The sequence below is a fragment of the Microcaecilia unicolor genome, chromosome 1 (genome assembly GCF_901765095.1).
Source record: "Microcaecilia unicolor chromosome 1, aMicUni1.1, whole genome shotgun sequence".
Classification (NCBI taxonomy): Eukaryota; Metazoa; Chordata; class Amphibia; order Gymnophiona; family Siphonopidae; genus Microcaecilia; species Microcaecilia unicolor.
Window position 1 is genome coordinate 551,896,276 of NC_044031.1, and position 24,736 is coordinate 551,921,011.

At 46.6% G+C, this 24,736-nt stretch overlaps 1 protein-coding gene across 2 annotated transcripts in view; it reads right to left on the bottom strand.

The window, feature by feature from the left end:
- ZNF706 (zinc finger protein 706) overlaps window positions 1-24,736 on the bottom strand; it is a 54,092-nt gene that overhangs the window by 5,873 nt on the left and 23,483 nt on the right. The window contains exons 3-5 of one of the 2 annotated variants that reach the window (XR_003943705.1): window positions 22,589-22,725; window positions 15,725-15,833; window positions 2,860-3,016 (exon numbers count right to left, since the gene is read on the bottom strand). Coding sequence is in view for 1 of the 2 variants with exons in the window: in XM_030217425.1 (XP_030073285.1) it covers window positions 15,738-15,833; window positions 22,589-22,725 (233 nt within the window). In the remaining variant the exon portion in view is untranslated. The remainder of the gene's footprint in view (window positions 1-2,859; window positions 3,017-15,724; window positions 15,834-22,588; window positions 22,726-24,736) is intronic. The other variant, XM_030217425.1, reaches the window with a different exon arrangement.

Sequence of the window (24,736 nt, forward strand, 5' to 3'; positions counted from 1 at the left end):
ACTTTCTATGGGCTTTTGGCTGCTCACGATAGGCACCAAAGGCTCTCTTACAGTTCAAAGTGTGCAATGCATTTTGCCTTTACAGGCATTAGGTTTAAGAACTATAAGGTTGGCAGGACTGACTGGTTAAAATGGAAATCTGAAACTACCTTAGGAAGAACTTGGATGGATGTGCAGAACTACTGCCTAGGTTTTTTCAACAATACAGATCTGTTACTAGACTCTGGAACTGAAGTACCATCATCATAAAAAATAAGACCTTTCTGGTCAGGTACTTTAGATGTGCAAGTTATTCAACTGGCTCAAAAGGAGCTTTCATCAGCTGGCTAAGAAATTGAGGTCCCATGACACTCTGGATGACTTCATTAGGAAACTTGGAGAAGCAAGTCTTATAGGAATTGAATAACTCAGGCTGTGTAGAAATATGTTTACCTAAAGTAAGCTCTAACAGAATTGGTTTTAAGGCCTTACGCTGAAACGGCAGAAGGATTCCAAGCAGTTTTTGGAAGGCAAGAAGGGATCTAGGGCCATACCCTTACATCAAAAAGATCTCCTGGAAGCCAACAAAACCTGAGAAACACTATCAAATCCAGTAAAGCCAATGAACCTCTCAAAACATCCAAGCTGCGAGAGCTAGAGAAGGGCGATGAAAATGAAAAAGGGGATTAAACGACTTCCCTATGAGGAAAGGCTGAGGTTAGGGCTCTTCAGCTTGGAGAAAAGGCGGCTGAGGGGTGATATGAGAGAAGTCTACAAAATAATGAGCGGAGTAGCGCGGACAGATGTGAAGCGTTTCTTTACACTTTCAAACAATAATAGAACCAGGGGACACAAGATGAAGCTAGAATATGGTAGATTTAAAACAAATAGGAGAAAGTTTTTCTTTACTCAGTGTAGTTGGACTCTGGAACTCGTTGCTGGAGAATGTGGTGGCAGCGGCTGGCCTTACGGAGTTTACGGGGGGTTTGGACAGATTTCTGAAGGAAAAGTTCATTGAACATTATTAATTTTTTTTTTTGGGGGGGGGGGGGGGGTGGGGGTTGACAGGTTCTTGAAACCTGGATTGGCCGCTTGGCTTGATGGACCCTTCGTCTTTTCCCAGTATGGCGGTGCTTATGTGCTTATGATGTTGGGATGTACCAGTGTTCCCCACTCCTATGTGATTAGCACTGGAAAAAAAAATTCCAGTCTCACTGGACTTTTGATGAAAAGATCCAAACAGAAAAAGGAACCAGACTTGCCTCAGCCAGTAGGGGACTATAGGAATAATGGCTCCTTGATTTTGTCTTTCAGAAGAGTCTTCACTTAGAGCATAAGAGTAGCCATACTGGGTCAGACCAATGGTCCATCTAGCCCAGTATCCTGTTTTCCAAACAGTGGCCAATCCAGGTCACAAGTACCTGGTAGAAACCCAACTAGCAGCAACATTCCATGCTACCAATCCTGGGGCAAGTAGCTGCTTCCCCATGTCTGTCTCAATAGCAGACTATGAACTTTTCCTCCACGAATTTGTCCAAAACTTTTTAAAACCCAGATACACTAACCGCTGTTACCACCTCCAGCAAAGAGTTTCAGAGCTTAACTATTCGTTGAATGAAAAAAAATATTTCCATGTTACTTTGAGTGTCCCCTAGTCTTTGTACTTTTGGACCGAGTTAAAAAAAAAAAAAAAAATCAATTACTTCTACTCATTCTACACCATTCAGGATTTTGTAGACCTCAGTCATATCTCCCCTCATCCGTCACTTTTCCAAGCTGAAAAGCCCTAACCTCTTTAGCTTTTCCTCATACAAGAGGAGCGCCATCCCCTTTATCATTTTGGTCACTCTTCTTTGAACCTTTTCTAATTCCGCTGTATCTCTTTTGAGATACGGCGACCAGAACTGAACACAATACTCAAGGTGCACCATGGAGCGATACAAAGGCATTATAGTATTTTTGGTCTTATTCACCATCCCTTTCCTAATAATTCCTAGAATCCTGTATGCTTTTTTGGCCGCCGCCACACACTGAGCAGAAGACTTCAGTGTATTACCTACAATGACACCTAGATCATTTTCTTGAGCACTGACCCCCAAGGTGGACCCTAGCATCAGGTAACTATGATTTGGATTATTCTTTCCAATGTGCAGCACCTTGTATTTGGCCACATTACATTTCATCTGCCATTTGGAGCCCAGTCTTCCTGCAATAGTTCACAGTTCGCACATGTTTTAACAACCTTGAATAGTTTTGTCTGCAAATTTAATCACCCCACTTGTTCTGATTTCCATATCATTTATAAATATGTTAAATAGCACTGGTCTCAATACAGATCTCTGTGGCACTCCACTGTTGACCCTCCCCCATTGAGAGAAATGACCATTTAAACCTACCCTCTGTTTTCTGTCCAATAACCAATTCCTAATCCACACCAGAATCTTGCCTCCTATCCTATGACTTTTTAATTTTCTTAGGAGTCTTTCATGAGGAACTTTATCAAAAGGTTTTCTAAAAATCTAGATACACTACATTAACCGGCTCACCTTTATCCACGTTTAATTCATGCCTTCAAAAAAATGAAGCAAATTGGTGAGGCAAGACTTCCCTCATCTGAACCCATGCTGACTCTTGTCCCATTAAACCATATATTTGTCTACATGTTCTGTAATTTTATTCTTTATAATAGTTTCCACTATTTTGCCCGGCACTGATGTCAGGCTTACCGGTCTGTAATTTTCCAGATCACCCCTAGGACCCTTTTTAAAAATCAGCGTCACATTGGCCACCCTCCACTCTTCAGGTACTATGGATGATTTTAAACGACAGGTTACACATTACTAAAAGCAGATCAGCAATTTCAAGCTTGAGTTGAGTAACCTTGGATATATGCCATCGGGTCCAGGTGATTTAATACTCTTTAATTTGTCAATTTGGCTCAGTACATCATCCAGGTTCATCGAGATTGCCTTCAGTTCCTACGCATCATCACCCTTGAAAACCATTTCTGATACAGGCAGATCTCTTACATCTTCTTCTGTAAAGACAGAAGCAAAGAATTCATTCAGTTTCTCCGCTATGACCTTGTGCTCCCTGTGCGCCCCTTTTGCGCCTTCGTGATCTAATAGTCCCACGGATTCTCTCACAGGCTTTCTGCTTCTGATGTACCTGAAAAATTTGTTACTGTGAGTTTTAGCCTCTGTGGCAAGTTTCTCTTCATATTCTTTTAGCCTTCTTTACTAATGCTTTGCATCTGACTTGCCAGTACTTATGTCGCTTCTTATTTTCTTCATTTGGATCCTTTTTCCATTCTTGAAAGGACAATCTTTTGGCTACAATACCCTCTTTTACTTCACCTTTTAACCACACTGGCTGTTTTCTCTTCTTTCCACCTGAAAATATGTGGAATGTATCTAAACTGAGCTTCCAAGTATTCAGTTCCTGGACCAGTTGCTCCAAGAAGCAGTCATTTATTACATCTAGAAATGTTATCTCCCTGGCACTCCCTGATGTAACATTTATCCAGTCAATATTGGGGTAATTGAAGTCACCCACTATTATAGTATTGCCCAATTTGTCAGCTTTCCTAATCTCTGTAAACATTTCTTCATGCATACAGAATATCCTCTCCCACTGAAGAAGGAAGGCATATGAACCTAGTCTGCCCCATGTCCCCATCCTGGAGCAGAACAGAGTAGTAAATAAATCTATCGATGGGGTGCCTCACTCTTGAGAGATCATGTGGGCAACTGCTATCCAGGGCCACTTATGAGGGAGGACTTGGCTGTCTGCCAAGATGTCTTTGCCTGCCAGATATGGGGCCCTGAGAATCATTTTGTGAGAAATGATCCACTTCCACATTCTGACAGTTTCCCCCTGCTTGTTCACATAGTACATGGACACCTGACTGTCTGAACTGAAATAACCTTGGGCAACTGATATCTGAACAAGTTGCCATGTGCATTGGAGACGTGTGTCTTCGTTCCTGAGACCGCAGTTCGTGGCGTTCATTTGTTATATTTAGAATTGTGACATTCTTAAATGGTTTTATTGCTGGCGTAAAAAAAAAACCCTGACAAAGGTTTTGGGTGACGAAACACAGCTTGTGATGGGTTCTGATTGACAGCAGCATAATTGTTGGATAATAAACTGTTTTTTGATCATTTTGGAGATTGTGTCTGGCATCTTCCACTCCAGCGTTCTGTCTACGTTTCCCTGTGGAAGGTTTTTGTTCTGTTGTGTCTCAACTTTAGAGTGTTCCATTATTTCCCTTAGCTCTAGGAAATTAATATCCGATAACGTTACCCTGAGCAGACCATCTACCCTGGTGTGAAACCCATCTACATGAGCTCTCCAAACCACAGTGTAGATGTGGAGGAGTGGCCTAGTGGTTAGGGTGGTGGACTTTGGTCCTGGGGAACTGAGGAACTGAGTTTGATTCCCGGCACAGGCAGCTCCTTGTGACTCTGGGCAAGTCACTTAACCCTCCATTGCCTGCCGCATTGAGCCTGCCATGAGTGGGAAAGCGCGGGGTACAAATGTAACAAAAAAAACAAAAAAAAAATCTGTTGTAATAAGAGTTTCTTGAATTTGAGGAAACTGGAAGGGCACTCCTTTCACCAGGCTGGCATGATTTTGTACTCCAGGGCAGCAAATCTTCTAGCAGATTGGCAAGTGTTACACTTCAAAGGCTCCTCATGAATAGAGATCATCGAGTCCACAAGGACCATTGGACCTGCCTCAAATTAAGGTGTACTAAGGAGTTACATGTACTGTCGATGCCATGGGTCCCAGTATTTATAACATTTATTCAATAGATACTTGCTGACTGTCCTGAATTTCTCTTACAAGGGATACCACATCTGTTGTGTAAGTTACTTAGGTCATGTCTAGTAAGGCTCCTATGAACTCTAATGCTGTGCTGGGTTAAATGTAGCCTCGTAACTCAAATACTCAAGCAGTTAAGCACACTGATCTTTCTAATCTTTTCTTGAAATGTGTGCCTTACCAGCCCATTGTTCAAAACAGGGAAACACATGCACAACTAGTGTAAACAGATAATAGTAGCATAACTCCTAGGTATTTGGAAAATATGCAAAATGCCGATAAGAAGCCAAATGGGACCACTACCAGTAGTACATTCTGCCAAAGATGAATAGCAGATCTTTCTGTGACCTGGATATAACTATGAAAGTATATGCATCTTTAAGTCCAGAGAACATAGCCAGTTCCCCTTCTGAAAGAAAGAATTAAGGAGCCTAGGGAAACCATACTGAACTTTCACTTTGTGAAATATTTGTTCAGGGCCCTTAGGTCTATGACGGGTTGGAATCTTCCCAGTATTTCCTGATCATGAAAAACATGGAATAAAATCCCTGCACTAGCCTGAACAAAAAACATCTAAGTATTTACCAAATATCCTCAATAGACATTTGGGAGACAATCCAGTAACACTAGATGGTAACCAATCCAGACCATTTTGAAAACTCACTGACATTTCTGTTTGTAGGAAGTTTTAGCCCCCCTCCCCGCCTCCTTACTGGAAGATCATCTGAAACAAATATGGAAATTGAGGCTATGATTTCCTGGAGGTAGTCAAAACCCTTTCCCCCGTTTTGGATGCAGGGCAGCCAGGGATTCCTTGCCTCTTCGTTATACAGTACGAGAAGAAATATCCCAGTCTCAAATGGGAGGAGCATAGATATCCCTCCACCTGCCCATGAAGGTATTAGGACCTCCACTGCCCACTGCTCTGAAACCTCTTAGGAGGCGGCCAGATCAGAAGTGAGCCTAGAGAGGATATGAAAGGCATCACTAGCCTGCACTTTATCTCCAAAGAGATTCTCTCCAAAGCATAGCACATCAGCAAGCTTGTCCTGAACACCAACAATTTTAAGTCTGAGGCACTCAGCCAAGTGAGTCTGTAGGTACCAATACTCACAGCAGAAGCTTCTGACATTGTACTGAAAATATACATTGTATGGATTGTATTTCCACCTTCTTTACTTTTGGATACCAGCCTGCAGAATTCTATAGCCTTCTCCCTAGGAAGTGTCAGTAAACTCTGCTACACTGAATGTCCGTGAAGAACTGGGGAAATGCTATGCACAATGTGAGCATAGCATTTTGAAATTTTTTTCTCCCATGTCTTAGCTTCCCTCACAGGGGTTCCCAAGGAGACTTTCGAGTTCTTGGCTCTTTTGAAGACAGATTAGACTAGCATGGAATGGTAAGGAAGTTGCTGCTTCTTGAATCCGGGAGCCTTCTGGACTCTGAGTCAATCTTGTTAAGGAACAGAGGGCGTATCCCACATTCTCACCTGAACCTCCTTATAGAATCCTGAACAGGCAGTCACAGCATCCTAGGGTAGCTAGATGAATTTGGAAGCTATCCAATGTTTGTCCTGGCCTCCTCCTGTCTCTAACAAATAGGATGTCCTGAGCCATCTCCCTTGTTAAAAATGATAACCAAGAGCTGCTTGGATGAGATTTATACCTCCTATGAGGTGGGAAGGGATCTGAAGGCAGGCTTGGAGATCCCTTCTCCAAGATGACCTCTGGTTCTTCTTCAATCCAAAGTATGAAAAGATACTCCACAGGAGATGTTTGAGTCTCTGCCTGTCTCAAACTGACACCAGTGTCAGGTCTTAGCTAGGGGGCACTGAGACACTAGGATTCCAAAATGTCTCAGGGAAGCCTACTCCCCCGATGTTACCAACAGAGTAAGCGCCTTTGAAGCCTCCATCTCAAAGCATCTCCTGCGAGCAGTATATGGTCCTTGAGGATTGACTGGACCCCCTCCTTGTCCTGAAAAGGTCTTCATTGGCAAGAATTTGATTGGAGATTGTTTTTAAACTTGGGGAAAGCTAGACTTAGAATTAAATAGGTAACCTCAGGGACTATTTTAAGTTACTCTGCTCACTTAGCAAAGAAGTTTAAGGAATAATTTTTCTTAGCATATAAAGTCTCTGTTACAGTTCCATAGCTAGCATTTAAGGGGGCTATTTTATAGTTACTATAGTATCAGTAGGCACATGAACCCACTGAGATTGATGCTTCTGATACGGATGTTGACAGAAAAGTCTTATCTTCTGCTTCTCTCTCTCTCTCTCCCAAGGATCCCTCTGACATCTGGGAACAGGTCGGTTCCCAGGCATCAATTGTGATTATCTGTTATCAATATTGTTCTATTTGGACAGAACACCTTTTGAAGCCACTGGGGGTGAGGTGTCTTCTTATGACATGTTGCCTGGAAAAATAGCCACACCAAATTAAATGATTTTATGAAAACATTACACGGACAGGGGCCTGTGGTGGTGTGGCCTAAAAACCGCCTCACTCCGAGCTAAAGACGAAAAAAGGAAACGTGAAATATGCTGGCAAAAAAACTTACCAAGGGACATCTAATTTTTTTTTTTTGGGTGGGAAGGGGGAGAACCACATGACAGCAAAAAACCTTTGCCTTCAGAAAATGATGAGGGGAGTAAATACCAAGCACATCTGTTCAGCCCTGTGGAAAACAAAGATGGGGGTTTGCACATGGCAGCAGGTGAGAAAGGCACACATGCAGAGAGGCTCTCAAAAGCTGTAGAAAGTGCTGGAGAAAGCTTCCTGTGCAGGCTCCATCAGAATACTAATAATCATTTCTATAGTGTTACAGCACAGTACACACATTATATGCAGGTACTGTCCCTAGTGGGCTCACAATCTAAGGTGGGGTTGTTGTTTTTTGTACTGGGGAAAGGTAAAATTATCATACCTGATAATTTTCTTTCCATTAATCATAGCTGATCAATCCATAGACTGGTGGGTTGTGTCCATCTACCAGCAGGTGGAGATAGAGAACAATCCTTTTGCCTCCCTATATGTGGTCATGTGCTGCCGGAAACTCCTCAGTATGTCGATATCCAAGCTCCATCCGCAGGACTCAGCACCTAGAGAATTACACCCACAAAGGGACACTCTGCCCAGCTCACCACCGCCGAAACGGGGGAGGGGAATAAACCCAGCTCATCCCCACACAAGTGGGGGAGGGGAATCCGTCCAGCTCATCCCCGCGGAGCGGGGGAGGGACACCACACCCGCCGATGCGGGGGGATCTGGCTTATCCTGCAACCGCAACAGGAGCTGACTGACCCTAACACCGCCGAAGCGGGAGGGGTACAAAGCTGCCCTACTGCCGCACGAAGCGGGAGGGAGCGCCGGCAGAATTTAAGTCTCAATCCAGCCCCGTAAAACGGAGGGGAGAGGAATGCAGCAGCTCACTGTAACACAAATTCGTCTCAACTCTTGAAGAATCCATTGAAAAAACTTGAACACGAAGTCCTCCTGAACAGGAACTGAAGACTAAACTTGAACCTGAAATGCAACCAGAATATAACCAATACAGATATCTGGGAGGGACTATGAATTGATCAGCTATGATTAATGGAAAGAAAATTATCAGGTATGATACATAATTTTACCTTCCATATCATCATGCTGATCAATCCATAGACTGGTGGGATGTACCGAAGCAGTACTCACCCAGGGCGGGACATAGAAATCCCTGACCGCAACACTGAAGCTCCAAACCGGGCCTCTGCCCGAGCAGCCACAGTCAAGCGGTAATGCCTGGAGAAGGTATGGGCCGATGCCCAAGTTGCCGCCTTGCAAATCTCTTCCAAGGAGACGGACCCGGCCTCTGCCATCGAGGCCGCCTGAGCTCTAGTGGAGTGAGCCTTCAGCTGGATAGGCGGCACCTTCCCCGCGGCCACATAAGCCGCTGCAATGGCTTCCTTGACCCATCTTGCCACTGTAGGCTTAGCAGCCTGCAGACCCTTACGAGGACCTGCAAACAGGACAAACAGATGATCCGATTTCCGGAAATCATTGGTCACTTCCAAGTATCTGATGATGACACGTCTCACATCCAGATATTTGAGAGCAGAGTATTCCTCTGGGTAGTCCTCCCTACGAAAGGAAGGGAGACAGAGCTGCTGATTCACATGGAAGCGAGAAACAATCTTGGGCAGGAAGGAAAGCACTGTGCGAATAGTCACTCCTGCCTCAGTGAGCTGCAGAAAAGGTTCTCTACATGAGAGCGCCTGGAGCTCGGAAACTCTTCTGGCTGAAGTGATAGCCACCAAAAAGACTGCTTTCAACGTCAGGTCTTTCAGAGATGCCCTCGACAAGGGTTCAAAAGGCGGCTTCTGCAAGGCTCTTAGCACCAGGTTGAGATTCCACGCAGGCACCACTGAGTGCAGAGGAGGGCGCAGGTGATTAACTCCCTTGAGAAAGCGCACCACATCTGGCTGCGAAGCCAGGGAAGCACCCTTCAGGCGGCCCCTGAAGCAAGCCAGAGCCGCTACCTGGACTTTAAGGGAACTGAGCGACAGGCCTTTCTCCATTCCTTCTTGCAGGAACGCCAACACTGAAGAAATTGGAGCAGTGAAGGGAGAAAGTGATCCTGCTTCACACCACGCTGCAAAGATACGCCAAACCCTGGCGTAAGCAGTAGAAGTAGAGCGCTTCCTCGCTCTCAGCATAGTGGCGATGACCTTGTCTGAGAAGCCCTTCTTTCTCAGACGCTGCCGCTCAATAGCCAGGCCGTAAGACCAAAGGGGGAGGGATCCTCCATCACCACGGGACCCTGATGTAACAGGCCCTGCTCCACTGGTAGCCGGAGAGGATCTTCGACTGAGAGCCTGATCAAGTCCGCATACCAGGGACGTCTGGGCCAGTCCGGACCCACCAGGATTATCCGGCCCGGATGCTTTGCCACCCGGTCTAGCACCCTGCCCAACATGGGCCAGGGCGGGAACACATAGAGAAGCTCTTGTGTCGGCCACTGTTGGAGAAGAGCATCTACTCCCAGGGATCGAGGGTCCCGTCCTCTGCTGAAAAAGCGCGGCACTTGGCAATTGGCCGATGACGCCATCAGATCTAGGCTCGGCTGGCCCCAGCGCTTCGAGATGTCCAAGAACGCCTGAGCAGATAGCTGCCACTCTCCGGGCTCCAAGGTATGGCGACTGAGAAAGTCCGCCTTGACATTCATGACTCCGGCAATGTGGGCCGCTGACAGCTGTTCCAGGTTCGCTTCCGCCCACTGGCATAGATTCATGGCCTCCTTGGCTAGAGGGGCGCTCTTGGTACCTCCCTGGCGGTTGACATAGGCCACAGCCGTGGCATTGTCCGACAGGACCCGTACTGGCTTCAACGCCAGTACCGGGATGAACTCCAAAAGCGCCAACCGAATGGCTCTGAGTTCCAGGAGGTTGATAGACCACTTTGCCTCTGCAGGAGACCAGAGCCCCTGCGCTGTCCTTCCCAAGCAGTGGGCTCCCCAGCCCGACAAAGAGGCATCCGTCGTGACGACAATCCACTCCGGGGTCACCAGAGGCATTCCTGCAGACAACTTGTCTGTCTGCATCCACCAGCTCAGCGCCTTGCGCACTGCTGGGTCCAAGGGAAGGCGCACAGCATAATCCTCCGACATCGGAGTCCAGCGCTGCAGCAGAGAGTGTTGTAGTGGTCTCATATGAGCCCTGGCCCAGGGCACTACTTCCATCGTGGCCGTCATAGAGCCCAACAGCTGCACATAGTCCCAAGCCCGAAGAGGAGAGGCTACTAGGAACTGGTCCACCTGAGCCTGAAGTTTGACAATCCGATTGTCTGGCAGGAACACTCTGCCCACTTGGGTGTCGAATCGAACTCCCAGATACTCCAGGGACTGAGTCGGGCGCAGCTGGCTCTTCTCCCAGTTGATGATCCACCCCAGGGAGCTCAAAAGAGCAACTACCCGGTCCACAGCTTTGCCGCACTCTGCATAAGAGGGGGCTCGGATCAACCAGTCGTCCAGATAAGGATGGACTTGTACTCCTTCCTTTCGCAGGAAGGCCGCGATGACCACCATTACTTTGGAGAAGGTCCGCGGAGCAGTAGCCAACCCGAAAGGGAGGGCTCTGAACTGGAAGTGTCGGCCCAGGACTGCAAAACGCAGAAAGCGTTGATGAGGAGGCCAGATGGGAACATGCAGGTACGCTTCCTTGATGTCCAAGGAAGCCAAGAACTCTCCTGCCTTCACTGCCGCTATAACAGAGCGGAGAGTCTCCATGCGAAAGTGCCACACTTTCAAGGCCCGATTGACCCCTTTGAGGTCGAGGATAGGCCGGACAGAACCTCCTTTCTTTGGTACCACAAAGTAAATGGAGTAACGTCCCTTGCCAATCTGATTTTCTGGCACCGGAACGACCGCACCCAGGCGTATCAGGTTGTCCAAGGTCTGCTGCACTGCCACAGCTTTGAACGGAGACTTGCAGGGAGAGAGTACAAACCCGTCTCTTAAGGGTCGGCAGAACTCTAACTTGTAGCCGTCTCTGATGACTTCCAGCACCCAAGCGTCTGAAGTTACTCTGGTCCACTCGCCCAGAAACGAGGACAGGCGTCCTCCAATCTGCACTGGGCCATGGATCAGGACCCCGTCATTGGGTACGAGACCCTGGGGGAGGACCGGAGGGCGTACCTCCGGGACGGCGGTCTCTGCGAAAGGAATGCTGCTTGGGGGAGAAGTTCCTTTTGAAGGAAGAGGGGGCAGAGGAGCCCGACTTGCCCGGGCGGTACCGACGGGCTTCCTGAAACCGTCCTCTGGAGATACCGGGGCGAGCACTGGCCCAGCCCTGACCTCTGGTAACCTCTTGCCCTTAGACGTGCCGAGATCGGTCACGATTTTGTCCAGCTCGACCCCAAAGAGCAGCTTGCCTTTAAAAGGCAACTTAGCCAGGCGGGACTTAGAGGCGTGGTCAGCAGACCAATGTTTCAGCCAAAGCCAGCGCCGCGCAGAGACTGTCTGAGCCATGCCTTTAGCCGAGGCTCTCAAGACATCATACAGTAAGTCTGCCAAATACGCCAAGCCCGATTCCAGGGCCGGCCAGTCAGCCCTCAAGGAAGGATCCGAGGGGGAAGCCCGCTGCACCAACGTCAGGCACGCCCTGGCCACATAGGAGCCGCAAACTGAGGCCTGCAAACTTAAGGCAGCCGCCTCGAAGGACGACCTTAAAGCCGCTTCCAATCTTCTGTCTTGGGCGTCCTTTAGTGCCGCCACCTTCCACCGGCAACGCCGTTTTCTTAGTCACCGCAGTGATTAAAGAATCCACGGTAGGCCAAACAAAGGCCTCACGCTCACTTTCAGGCAAAGGATAGAGGCGGGACATAGCCCTAGCCACTTTGAGGCTCGCTTCCGTCACATCCCATTGAGCCGAAATTAAGGTGTGCATGGCATCATGCACGTGGAAGGTTCTAGGCGGGCGCTTCGTCCCCAGCATAATGGCGGAGCCAACAGGGGCTGAGGGAGAGACGTCCTCCGGAGAGGAAATCTTCAAAATGCTCATGGCCTGCATTAACAGGTTGGGCAAATCCTCCGAGCGAAAGATCCGTGCTGCAGAGGGGTCATCCGCTCCATCCGAGCGGGAATCCGTCTCCTCCAAGGAATCCCCAAAGGACCGTTGGGAGAACTCAGATACGCTGCCCTCATCTACATCAGAGGAAACAGCGTCCTCTAAGGCCTGGGCATCCACCCGAGGGCGTTTACTTCCGGGGGCCTCAACCCCTTTATCTGACAAGGGAGAAGGGGCAGCGTTCTGCATAAGGAAGGCCTGATGCAGCAGCAAAATAAACTCGGAGGAGAAACCCCCCAAACTGTGCAATTCAGCAGCCTGGGCCACAGCCCTAGACGCACCCTCAACCGGCGCTCGCAAGAGCGGGGGAGAACCATGCTGCGCATCCAAGATGGCGTCCGGCACGACACTCCGTGAAGGAGCCGCGCGGGAAGAACGGCGCTTAACTTTAGCCACTTTTTTGCCGTCGCCCAAATCAAGGGCGGCCATGGCATGAACGTCTCCCAGCTCAAGGGCGGCCCAAGAAGAAGCCGTCCGAGCAGAGTGGCCGGCCAAGATGGTGGAGGCGAGCAGCGGGGGATGGGCGTTTATGGCGGGAAAAACCGCCGCGCCGGAGGAAGACCCGGGACACTGACCGGCCTCCAAACTGACACCAAACAAGGGCGAATCAGACTTTAAAACCCCCGCATCCCCGCTAGAAGCGCACACGTGGTCCGGGGAGCGATTCTTCGCGCCCTCGCCCTCCGACGCCATAGGCCACGTGGAGATCAATCGGGGAACCCCCTGCCCGCTATAAAAAGGTAAAAATTACCTGCTTCTCGCTCCGAGCTGTAACGACCTGGTGTCCCAGTGAGTAGCTGCAATAAACGTTTAAATAAACGTCGAAATAAACGCCCTTAAGGACGTTCAAAATTTTTTTTTTTTTTTTTTAACGGAGCCAGCGGGAGGGGGGAGAAAAGGAGGGACCTGGCGCCACCAGGTTTGCACTTGCTCAAGAAGAGCCCTCAACCCCAGGCACTCAACAAAACCTAAAAATTAGGCTTGGAGGCCTAGCCAGAGCTGCTGCTGTGTGTGACCACCACCTGCTGAGATAGAGAACATACTGAGGAGTTTCCGGCAGCACATGACCACATATAGGGAGGCAAAAGGATTGCTCTCTATCTCCACCTGCTGGTAGATGGACACAACCCACCAGTCTATGGATTGATCAGCATGATGATATGGAATGAAGAGTTAAGTGACTTGCCCAGGGTCACAAGAAACTGCAGTGGGAACCGAACCCAATTCTTCAGGATCTCAGCTCACTGCACTAACCATTAGGCTACTCTTCTGGATGACACTAACCTACATGTGAGGATTCAGCTATCCTGCTTGTCTGCAGAGAATTCTAATAACAAGGTACAAAAGGTTAATAATACAGAACAGTGGTAACCTATACTATCATAGTAACATAGTAGATGACGGCAGAAAAAGACCTGCATGGTCCATCCAGTCTGCCCAAGACAAACTCATATGTATATACCTTACCTTGAATTTGTACCTGTCCTTTTCAGGGCACAGACCGTATAAGTCTGCCCAGCAGTATTTCCCGCCTCCCAACCACCAGTCCCGCCTCCCATCATCGGCTCTGGTACAGACCGTATAAGTCTGCCCTCCCCTATCCTAGCCTCCCAACCACCAACCCCTCTTCCCCTCACCTGCTCCGCCACCCAATTTCAGCTAAACTTCTGAGGATCCATTCCTTATGCACAGGATTCCTTTATGCATATCCCACGCATGTTTTAACTCCGTTACCGTTTTCATCTCAACCACCTCCCGCGGGAGGGCATTACAAGCATCCACCACCCTCTCCGTGAAAAAATACTTCCTGACATCTTTCCTGAGTCTGCCCCCCTTCAATCTCATTTCATGTCCTCTCGTTCTACCGCCTTCCCATCTCCGGAAAAGATTCGTTTGCGGATTAATACCTTTCAAATATTTGAACGTCTCTATCATATCACCCCTGTTCCTCCTTTCCTCCAGGGTATACATGTTCAGGTCAGTAAGTCTCTCTTCATACGTCTTGGACCGCAAATCCCATACCATCCTCGTAGCTTTTCTTTGCACCGCTTCCATTTTTTTTAACATCCTTCGCAAGATACGGCCTCCAAAACTGAACACAATACTCCAGGTGGGGCCTCACCAACGTCTTATACAGGGGCATTAAAACCTCCTTTCTTCTGCTGGTCACTCCTCTCTCTATACAGCCTAGCAATCTTCTAGCTACGGCCACCGCCTTGTCGCACTGTTTCGTCGCCTTCAGGTCCTCAGATACTATCACCCCAAGATCCCTCTCCCCGTCCGTGCCTATCAGACTCTCCCCGCCTAACACATACGTCTCCCTTGGATTTCTACTCCCCAAGTGCATCACTTTGCATTTCTTTGCATTGAATTTTAATTGCCATACGTTAGACCATTCTTCTAGCTTCTTCAGATCTTTTTTCATGTTTTCCACTCCCTCCGGGGTGTCCACTCTGTTGGAAATCTTGGTGTCATCCGCAAAAAGGCAAACTTTACCTTGTAACCCTTCGGCAATGTCACTCACAAATATATTGAACAGAATCGGCCCCAGCACCGATCCCTGAGGCACTCCACTACTCACCTTTCCCTCCTCCTAGCGAACTCCATTCACCATCACCCTCTGGCGTCTGCCCATCAACCAGTTCCTAATCCTGTTTACCACTTCGGGTCCTATCTTCAGCCCGTCTAGTTTATTTAAGAGCTCTGGTCACAAAAAGATCTGTACCACAATAGCCCTCTGCTAGGTGGATCACTGGTCTGACCAAGTATCCTTGGGAGCTTAGCCGAGTTTAGGTGGCAGAGCCGGTGGTTGGGAGGCGGAGATAGTGCTGGGCAGACTTATACGGTCTGTGCCCTGAAGAGGACAGGTACAAATAAAAAGTAGCACATATGAATTTATCTTGTTGGGCAGACTGGATGGACCGTGCAGGTCTTTTTCTGCCGTCATCTACTATGTTACTATGTATGGTTATTCTTATGTTCTATTCTTATGCTTCCTACTCCTTTCAGCTTTTCGATCCAGGAGGTAGTTTGCAGAGATCAGGAAAAAAGGAACTAGACAGGAGCAGGCAGAACAGATACTGTCTGCTCTCTAATCTAGTCCTTCCCTTCAACATAATCTGGCTAACACAGAAGTGCAGGTAGATAAATATCTCAAGTACCAGCATGAGAAAACAAATTTTTACTTTTAGATTAAAGCAGCCATAAGCCTTTCCCCTGCAATTTTGTATACAAATACACAATTTTAAAATGCACTGCTCATTGTCATTGTAGCAGTTAAGTAAAATGTAATATGCAACAAGGGAAACTGACCTGTAAAACCATTTTATGCCTCTACATCAACCAATTCAGGAGGAAGTGGAGACTTTGGATGCTTACTTTCAAAGTGCTGTTTGAAAGTCTTAGGATCTGGCATTTGTGTCTGAGAGGAAAAAAAAATTAAAAAACACTGCTTAAAACACACAAGCTTTCCTAAACCGGTTTACATGTTATATTAACTAAAGCATTGACTAGTACATAAGACTTAGACTTTACAACTTTCCATAGTAGTACACATGCATTCAATAATAAATGGCATGCATATCCAACAAGTTACAGCAGCTAACTGGAACCAATGAAGGTTATGTTTTTTAGACTGAACGGTAAGCAGACTTGTCCCAGACATCAAAAAAGTTCAATATTATGTTAATGGGGTGCTCAGCACAAAAATATGACCATTTGCTTCTTGTAATCAGGTTTCAAAAAACTACAGCTAATTGCTTTCCTTCAAATTTGGGTGGAGTGCGTGCAGCCTTGCGGCCACCCCATCAGGCAATTATTCTTTAATGCTACTGAGCAGTACATGTGACAGACCCCTGCTCTCCATTCTAGTTGTACATGTGCTTAGAGTTTACATGTGATAGTATCTGATTTTTGTATCTCCCCAAATCAAAACCTTTAGTTTGTCACCTCAAGTTTCTAGTTTCATAAACCACAATATATATTAAGTTCCCACCTTAGAGACATACATGTGACTCAGGCCCAGATGCACTAACACTCCCCCCCCTGCAAAAAGCCCTTAACTTAGCGATCCCCGTTGCTGCAAACCGATTTGCAGAAAGCTGGGCATGCACGAAGGAAATTGCATGCAAATGAGCTGCTTGCTGATAGCTCATTTGCATGCGATTTCCTCATTTGGGGATAGCCAGTCTGTCAGCTGAGCATGTGCAGATCAGCCAATCACTTAGCATGGCTGCTCTGCACATGCTCAGAGTGGCTTTCATACATACAAAGAAGCTGCGTGTATGAAAGCCATATAAAACCTTTTTTTTTCTTTCAAAACTGAAGGCCAAAGCAGCGTACAGCATCGGGTATGACAACTGTTGTGCTGAAAACAGACAAGGCAGGAAATCACTCTAATCTTCCTTCTCTGAACACAGGCTCCAGTTGCTATCAGAAGTGCCTGCCTGCTAATCACAGCACGTTTAGCTGACATCAGAGCAGCTAAACGCGTTGTGATTGGCTGCTGGGGATGGTGTGAGGGATTTGTAGCTATGTGTATGAGAGCTGTGTAAAACTTTTTTTCCCCCCGTTGAAAACTGCTGTGCTTCCACCAAGGCTGAAGCAGCAATGCATGAAGAACTGTTCTATTAGGGGGACACAGAGCAGCGGGTGATTAAACAGAAATGCTGTCCTTTAGACAGACAGAAGGCAGGAAATCACTATCTACCAGGCATTTTTATCCCTCTGGGCTCACACACTTCACTGCCTTCCCTGCTCCATCACGTCTCCTCTCTCCCCCAGCAGGAATGGCAAAGGTAGCTGTGGAGTACTTCCAATATGAACTATCAGGACTAACGGCTCCAGACCTCCTGTTAAAATTTCAGTACTGACGGTAAGGGCTGCTTCTATGCATCGGGTCAGAAAACGGCTTTGCATGCACATTGGTATAGTAATTAGCTCATTATAATAGCTTTGCATTCCACTTTTGTTAGCTGCTTCCGTGATAGGAAAATAGATTGGAGAGCCCTTTTGTGAATGTCTCGTTTTACTCCTTGCTCACTAAACCGGCTAAAACTGGTAAAAAACACACGTATCTGGGCCTCAGCGGCGAACTAGAACTATCCATACTCAAGGAAGGCCATATCAGAAGTATCCACAAGTTCAAAATGGTGGCATTTATACATTTATATTGCATACAATTCTATATAGCTTTATAAAAGTTAGGAGGCAGAGATTGAAAAGGGGAATGGCCTAAACATGCACAAACAGATGTGTATGTCCCATTTTACAATGAGCACACACCTAGATTTTAAAAAATCCACATCAGGTTTTGTATTTGCTGAGGTATGTGCAAGTGTCAGCTTCCAGCTAAATCTGGGGTCACAAGGGGCAGGAAGAACAGTGGTAGTGCCCCAAACTTCCTCCCCCTGATACTGGGTGCTCTCCCAGGTGTCTAGCAGGGGAAGGGCAGAAGCGATGCCTAGTCACTCCTGCCTTATTAGGTGCTATGGCACTCTTGACCACCTAGCGGTAGTTCACAATACTACTGCGACAGGCTGTCAAAGAGCAATACTAAGTTTGGTCAAAGATACCACTTTATTTGTAAAAAATTATCATAGCTTAAAGCAATGTTAGGGGCAATTTCACCAAATGGGTTGGTTTTGCGAATACCATGACAGGAACAAACCTCACTTCTAAGCCAGGTATGTGGAGTATAATCTCAGTCTCTCAAATTTACTGAACACTCGCTGTAGTATTGCATCGTGCCAAAGAGCTCCTTTCTGGAGTTCTTAGATGTAACATGTATAGGCAACTTATCCAGATGCGCTTGGAAGATTTTTGATCAAGCCTGTGGCACCCAAAACAATGGGAAAATTTCTGTATCTTTCTGCTATAGGTGCATGCTTTTTGCAGTATGCCTTAGCCTTGCTGGATCGAAGACAAACTAGAATATTCTTCAATAACTATGGCTAAATTTACAGCGTTAATTGTACAGAATATGGCAGTGAATGTTCTCTTAACAATTTGTGGATTTGTGTGGGGTCCAAAATGTTTCAGTCCTGGAACTGATCCCTCTGGTGGACATATTAAAGATGGTGGTAACTAGGCCACATCCCTGTTACTTCTGCCTGAAGGTTTATGTTTACTGTATATTAAATGGATGAACACATATATTAGGGCTGCAGGTCGATAAAAAATTGTAATCTTGATTAATCGCGTGGTTAAAAAAAGCAGGAAGCGGCGATAACAGTGGCCGGGGGAAGGGGGGCAGAGATGCAGTCACAGTGAATGCACATCTCTTCCTTCCTGCCCTCCCCTCAGTCCTCACCCCTTCACCAGCATGTGTGCTGCCTGCCTGCATGCCATCTGTGATTCACAGATGAGGCATGCAACACACAGTCTGGGAAGGGGGCGGGTGTGAGGGCAAGAGGAAAAAAGAAGTGCTGTCACAGTGACTGCATCTCTCTTCCCTCCTGCCCTCAACTCCCACCCCCCCCCCCCCTCCAGGGCACTGTGACTGCACCTCTCTTTCCTCCTGCCCTCAAGCCCCCTCCCCAGACTGTGTGCTGCATGCCTCATCTGTGAACCTGTGATAGGACTTCCTCACTATGAAGAAAGGCTAAAGCAGCAAGGGCTCTTCAGCTTGGAGAAGAGACAGCTGAGGGGAGATATGATAAAATAATGAGTGGAATGGAACAGGTGGACATGAATTGCTTGTTTACTCTTTCCAAAAATACTAGGACTAGGGGGCACACAATGAAGCTATTAAGTAGTAAATTTAAAACAAACTGGAGAAAATATTTCTCCAATCAATGTGTAATTAAACTGGAATTGGCTGCCAGACAATGTGGTAAAAGCAGTTAGCTGAAAAGTCCATAAGCCAATATTAAGTTTTACTTGGGAAAAATCCACTGCTTATTTCTAGGATAAGTTGTATAAAATCTATTTTACTGTTTTGGGACCTTGCCATGTACAGGTACAGATTGTGAGCCCACTAGGGACAGAAAAAGTACATGCATATATGTAAACTGCTTTGGTTATATCCACAGAAAGGTGGTATATCAAATCTATGACCTCTTTTACTTATAATCTGGATTGGCCATTGTTAGAAACAGATAATGGACTTGATTGACCTTCAGTCTGTCCTACTATGGAAGGGGTAGGGAACTCCGGTCCTTGAGAGCCGCAGGCAGGTCAGGTTTTCAGGATATCCACAATGAATACGCATGAGATAGATTTGCATACCATGGAGGCAGTGCTTGCAAATCTAGTATAAGGTACATCCACTACTAAGGCCTGAAGCTGAGCTGAAGTAACAGCCACCAAGAAAATGATCTTTCAGGTCAAGTACTTCTGATGGCATGAATTCAGTGGCTCAAAAGGAGCTCATCAGTTGGATGAGATCAACAGAGGTCCCATGCCACAGGTGAAGGTCTGACAGGGAGCTTTGAAAAAAGCAAACCTCTCATGAAGCGAACTAGAGGCTGTCCAGAGATAGGAATACCCTCTACACGTTGATGAGCACCAATTGCACCAAGGTGAACCCTTACAGACTCTGAAAGGTGTAGACAGAGGGGACTCCCAATTCCACACAAGAACATGTAAGATCTTGTGAAGCAGGACCGTCACAACTTCTCTAGGAGGAGACTCAGTCTAGGACCTCAAGCATTTTGGCTCTGGGCTCATCCTCCACCGCCAAAGGAAATGGAATAGCAGCTGCCATTTCCTTAACAAAAGAGGGAAATGAAAGGCTCTCTGGAGGAGAGGGGTCAGATGGTATCCCATTAAGACACCTCCTCCAAGAAGTATCAAGGGTCATCATCTGACACCCAAGAGTGCACCTCATCAGTATCAGCCAAAACTTCCTCTGGAGAAGGCCAAGACAGAGCCTGCCTCAAACTAGAGGAGCCACGTCCCTGAGAGGGGCGCCTAGGAGTCTGCACCCACATTGACTCTACTACTATTTATCATTTCTATAGCGCTGGCAAAGCTTTCTCCAGCGACCCCAATGGGAGATGCACTCTATTGAATGAAGCCAGCCAGCAGTTCAGGGATCAAGGCCCTGATGCGCTTCTCAAAGGCCAACACTGGGAAAGGTTGGGGCGTCGGCTTAGAGACAGTCTTAGGGTCAAGACGGGAGGCTAGTCCTGGCTGTGTGGAGACTGCTGCACTGGCACCCCTTGACAACAACAATTCTTGAGTGTTGAATCCCTTGGCGGCCCGGAACTCCCGGCACTGTGCCTCAAGGGGGATTGATGCTGATGCTTCTTGGCCTTCATCAGAAGCTGGTCATCGAGGCTCCTCGGTGCAGATGAGAACGACACTGAATCCTCCTGTCGCCTTGGGATCAGGTCCGATGCAAGTCGGTCCTGGGGGGGTCTCTGCACAGCAGTCAGCACTGAGGCCCATTCGATGCACGAGTGCTCCCAGTATCTGCAGGTGTAGTAGCCATATGGACCGATGGTCCCAACACCTGACACCGATGCCGTCGATGCGGACATTGAGGATTCAAACTGAGCTCCAAAAATCTTCTCTCGTTGAACCTCTCTGGCTGAGTCCTTTTATTCATGCGAAGACACAGGACACAATTATAAGGGCTATGATCAGGCCCCAAACACTGAAGACACCAAGAATGGATGGCTTTATCAGAGGTGGTCCTACTGCACCGGGAACAGCACTTAAAGCCACTGGGAACCTTCGTGGATATGGAAGGAAAAACTTCTGTGGCCAAATCAAATGACTCGATGGTGTCGAAAAAGGGGCAAAGAACCAGAGAAAAAAAATAAAGGGAGACCTCGACTGGTCATTGCCTAAATGCGGCCTCGAGACATGGAAAAGGAAAGAAAACTTAAAGCAGGGAAAAAATAATGGAAATAAATAAGAACCCAAACACGGGAAACAAAAACAAACAAAAAAAAAAAAACAGTGAAAAATGCCACCGAAAAGCATTCAAGCTCTTTCCAAATCAGACCTGTGAGGAGCAGAAAAAAATGGCATCCACTCCCTACCATGGTAAAAAAAAAAGAACTGGTTGACCTGCGCTCTCATGGAGGGCGGGAAGGCACTTGCACATGCGCAGTGGAGCCACTCTCTCGCTCCACAAAGCTCTTTTCAGCTTGATATGAGGTCCGAACTGGGCAATGCAGGTCACGTTGCCCACATGTGAGAATAATAGGCCTGCTTGTCCTCGGAGAATGTCTTTTTGCAGATATCAAGTTCTGTAATGGAATTGAAAGAGGAGAGAATGAACAGTGATGTATGTGGGTAATGGAGTTAGTACCAATAAATTACAACAACTCAGAGAGAACCAAGTCACCATTTTGGTGATGGCTGTATTCTATCTATAAACACCATAGTCGGAAAACTGAAGAGAAGCTGACTGAATTCAACAGGGGATCTTGTAAGGTACCGCTCGTTATCCTCCAACACAGGATTTTGATGACCATACAAGCATCCATGCAGTTACACTATAACCTTAGCCAAGTCAACAGGATAGCCTGGCAGACTGGATAGGCATATTGGTCTTTTCTGCCATCATCTACTGTGTACGTTTTCCCATTTCCTTGCTCTGAGGTTTGTATTAATTGTAGTGAAGCTAAGATCTTTCTATTACTGGAAGAACTCAAGGTGCACTAAAATTTCTGGTGCGTATTACCCAGTCAGATACTGGGAGCAGAAATACTAAGTTCAATTTTGAACTAATAAGGCATATCTATTGCCCCGTCTGTTCACGGTTTATAAAATCATACTAGATTTGCAATGTTTCTATCACCAATTCTCTAATGATCTGTAAAGCTACTATAGGTTTTGTTCTGTGACCGCTGAACAAAACTGGCATCTTTTAGCAGTTATTTTGCCTATTCAACAAACTGTGCAACTTGTGTTTATAAGCTTGCTAGTGAGTCTTTCATAGAAATTTATATAGGCAGCACTCCAATAAGGATAAACTAGTCTATTTGAAGCATATGACTGTTTGCTCACCATTCTATAGCCTTCATTGTAAGTATGGGAAGATTAACAAGAGCATGCAAAGTGATTAATTTTCTATTATACAGTATAAAGCTAATTTCACTGCATGCAAGTCTAAATCCCAGCCATGAAACTGTTTAGATATTTACTTCATGATGGATGCCATAACTTCATCCTATATAGATCCTACTCTTAGAAGAATGCTTGGTCTTCAGTTCCTCTTACCCTACAGACAGCGCAGGTATATACTAAAGCTGCTTTGGCAGCTGCCTTCTGATCATGTCCTTGTTTCTTTTTGTTTTCTGCTTGCTTTTTAGCATTTTTTTGCTGAGATTGAATCTTCTGCTGTCCACGAGCCATATCTACAAACAAAGAAAAGACATTATGAAGGGAAAGCAACCCCCTTATTTTACGTACAGGATATTAACTATTATTTCAAATACTCTTTAGAATGCCAAAGTAAAATTATTCCTTACCTGATAATTTTCTTTTAATTAGTCCCAACAGATCAATCCAGAGACTTGTGGGTTATATCTGTCTGCCAGCAGGTGGAGATAGAACTTTAGAGGTTTACTACATGTGGTCATGTGTAGCCACCTTAACATCAGTATTGTCGATACCAAAGCAGTGGAAGAAGAAAGAGGCGATCCAACAGTAAGCCCTCTCTTGCCTGCATAAAGCCCGTGTAGACTCCTCAACTGCTCCTGTGGGAGGGTAACAGAAGGTTTCCTTTTTGTTTGTTGGTTGTAGCCAAAAATCAAATGAAGGAACCTGATGAAACTGAAGCAACTAGAAGAACAAAGGGCGGGCATCTGGATTGATCTGTTGGGACTAATGGAAAGAAAATCATCATCAGGTAAGGCCTAATTTTATCTTCCACAGAGTCCCACAGATCAATCCAGAGACTTGTGGGATGTACCAAAGCAGTCCTCAAGTTGGGCGGGGCACTACAACTTCAGCAGACCAGAGTGATGCTCCACAGAAAACGGCTACACACACTGCCACTTCAAGCCTGGAATGCCTAGTAAGGGAAGGACAGAAGACCAAGTGGGTGATCTTCAAAGGACATCCTCGGCAGGACAGAGAACCAAGTGGCTGAACTGCAAAAGGCAACCACGGAAGCTAAACAGGCCTCCTGCACTCTGGAAGAAAGCGCTGCCACGCACAACAGTGGAGACTGTCCCATAGAGAGGCCAGCCGAAGAAATTGCCTCCCTCAGCTAATGGTCACCGCAGCTCTTGAAACCAGATCCCTTTCCTTGCGACCAGCAAGAGGAGAGCATAAGGCTATGCCAGAGTCATTTCTGCTGAGCGTGTCAGGAATCTGATGATCCCATGCAGTGTGGATGTTTCATAAGGAGTTGCTGCCTTCCTGTATACCTAAGGCTCTCCAGGTTCTGAATGTCTTTTTCTGATTCTGACACACTGCATCTGCTAATCTTAAAATGGCGAGCACTAGAAGACCAATTCAGTGTTTTCCAGTGCATGAGGCTATGCAGGAAGTCATTTCTGCTCAGTGGGTAACCCCAGACATTGCCCCACTACACCTGCCAATCTAAAAATAGCGAGCCAGCGTGGCTTTGGAAGCTGCATTACCTTCATGAGGTCCTGAGCACAGCATGAAGCAAAGATCTGATCAATGGAACTTGCTGGTCACTTCTGCAGGAGTACATGGCGAACGTCAAAGAAGCAGGAAGAGACAAAGGCAGAAACCATCTTATGAAGGAAAAAAAAAAAAAAAAAAAAAAAGACCGGACTGTGCGCCCCATCACCCCTTCAGGAGAACTCCAGAGGATCCTGAAAGGACGAAGTCAGGAGTACTGAAACCCTGCTAGGACTGAACCTGGATTGCTGAAGAAAACTAAGTTGCCACAGACAACAGTACTTGGTCTCATTAAAATGAGGGCGAGCACTATAAGAACACAAGGTCCGGGAGGTGTGAAAAAAAGGGGGGGGGGAAGAGGAAAAGGGGAGGCTTAAAGGGGGAATAGGACATGGGGAGGTTTAGGACAAGGTTACCTTTGTTGATACAGAGTTTGGAACACGATTGTTTATAAGCACATTGAGAGGGAATACATGGATCAGTTTGGGGTTATATCTGATGGAATTATATTCAGAAAAAGGAGGAACTGGGGGGGGGGGGGAAGGGGGGGATATATCTGAAAATGGATGACAGAAAGACTATGTAAATAGCTTGGAAGATATGTATTTGAACTGTCACCAATAAAACTATTGAAATATAAAATAGAGGGGTGGGGGGATAAAATGTTAAAAGTTTGATGATGGATTGTAACAATTTGACTCTCCCGAGTACATTTTCATATTTGAGTTTCTGTATATTCAGACTGTGGAAAGTGTTTCCTTTGACTTGTCA